Source organism: Aptenodytes forsteri, unplaced genomic scaffold (genome assembly GCF_000699145.1).
Source record: "Aptenodytes forsteri isolate BGI_AS27 unplaced genomic scaffold, ASM69914v1 Scaffold476, whole genome shotgun sequence".
Lineage (NCBI taxonomy): Eukaryota > Metazoa > Chordata > Aves > Sphenisciformes > Spheniscidae > Aptenodytes > Aptenodytes forsteri.
In genome coordinates, this window is record NW_008794216.1 from 175,353 (window position 1) to 176,489 (window position 1,137).

The following is a 1,137-nucleotide window of genomic DNA, read 5'->3' on the forward strand; positions in this document are numbered from 1 at the left end:
GTTGCCCGCCCTGTGCGCGGCGGCATCCCTGCAGCTCTACCGCGCGTCTGGAAGGCAGCACAAGACCCTCGCCGACTCCGGCTCCCTCCTAAAGGGTGCGTTTTCCCCGCGCTTTCCCCTCCTTTCCCAGCCGAGGACAATAACCCGAGGCCCAGAGGACAAACCGGGTGTGTTCTCAGCACGACCGCGTCCCCGAGGGCTGTAGCGCCCGGAAAAGCCCCGACCCTTCATCGTTTAATCTTCACACCGAGATTTTCAACAATCTTTAACTATCCCAGTGCCCCGTGGGGCGGGTTTTTTCCCCCCCCCCGCCCCGTTTTTGCGTCTGGAATCCTAAAGGTGAGCGCCCGCCGTGTTCAGGGGGTCGCTGAGGTGGGTGGTGACAAACGGGGACGTTTCTTGCTCCCCAGGCTCGCTCCGTCAGGCGGTGCGGTTGCGTAAGCCCCGTTTGTAGCGCGGGGCATAAGCGGAGTCGCCGCTTTTCGCAGCGAGCGCTAAATTAACCAGCGGGGTTATTTACTCCGGAGGAGACTGAGCCGCTCGGACGCGCCGCGCTAATGGCTCCCTCTTAAAACGGGGTCCAGCTGTTGCGGTTGGGCTCCGCTTCGATCCGCTCTCCCCGGGCTTTCCCTCCCGGGGGGGGGATCTCGGGGGAGCTCAGGCTGACGCTGAGCTCGGCCAGGGGTTTTGGCGAGGAGCTTTTCGTCCTCTCTCATCCCAAGCAAAACACAATCCTGCTCTTTCCCGAGGGGATGTGTTGGGACACCAGAAATAATACACGGGTCAAAACCTTACCCCAGGAGCGCGCTGCGTCCCCGACACCGTCCGGGCCTCGCTCTCTGCCCTCATGCTTTTCCCTCTGACCTCCCCAGAGCTGGAGTTATCCACCAGAAAGAAACCGAAGCAGCTCCTGAAATCCCTGGAGGCCTACGTGAACCGAAGCCCCGCGGCAGACGGCCTTCAGCAGCCGTCCCCTCCCTCCGCCTCCGGCGGCGGCGAGGAGATCAACTTCACGGGCGTTTGCGACCTGCAGATCGAGCTGGAGGGAGAAGCCCGACTGATCTGAAACGGAGGCAGACGTGCCACGGGGAGCTCTGCTCGCGGCCCGGCTCGCGGAGGACGCCTGGCCGCCGTCGC

The 1,137-nt window shown here is 63.5% G+C and overlaps 1 protein-coding gene across 1 annotated transcript in view; it reads left to right on the top strand.

The window, feature by feature from the left end:
• ELMOD3 (ELMO domain containing 3) overlaps positions 1 to 1,131 on the top strand; it is a gene marked incomplete at its 5' end in the record, with an annotated part of 7,236 nt that extends 6,105 nt beyond the window's left edge. The window contains 2 exons of the mRNA XM_019473700.1: positions 35 to 95; positions 873 to 1,131. Coding sequence (XP_019329245.1) covers positions 35 to 95; positions 873 to 1,066 — 255 coding nt within the window. The remainder of the gene's footprint in view (positions 1 to 34; positions 96 to 872) is intronic.
• Positions 1,132 to 1,137: the final 6 nt, after the last annotated feature.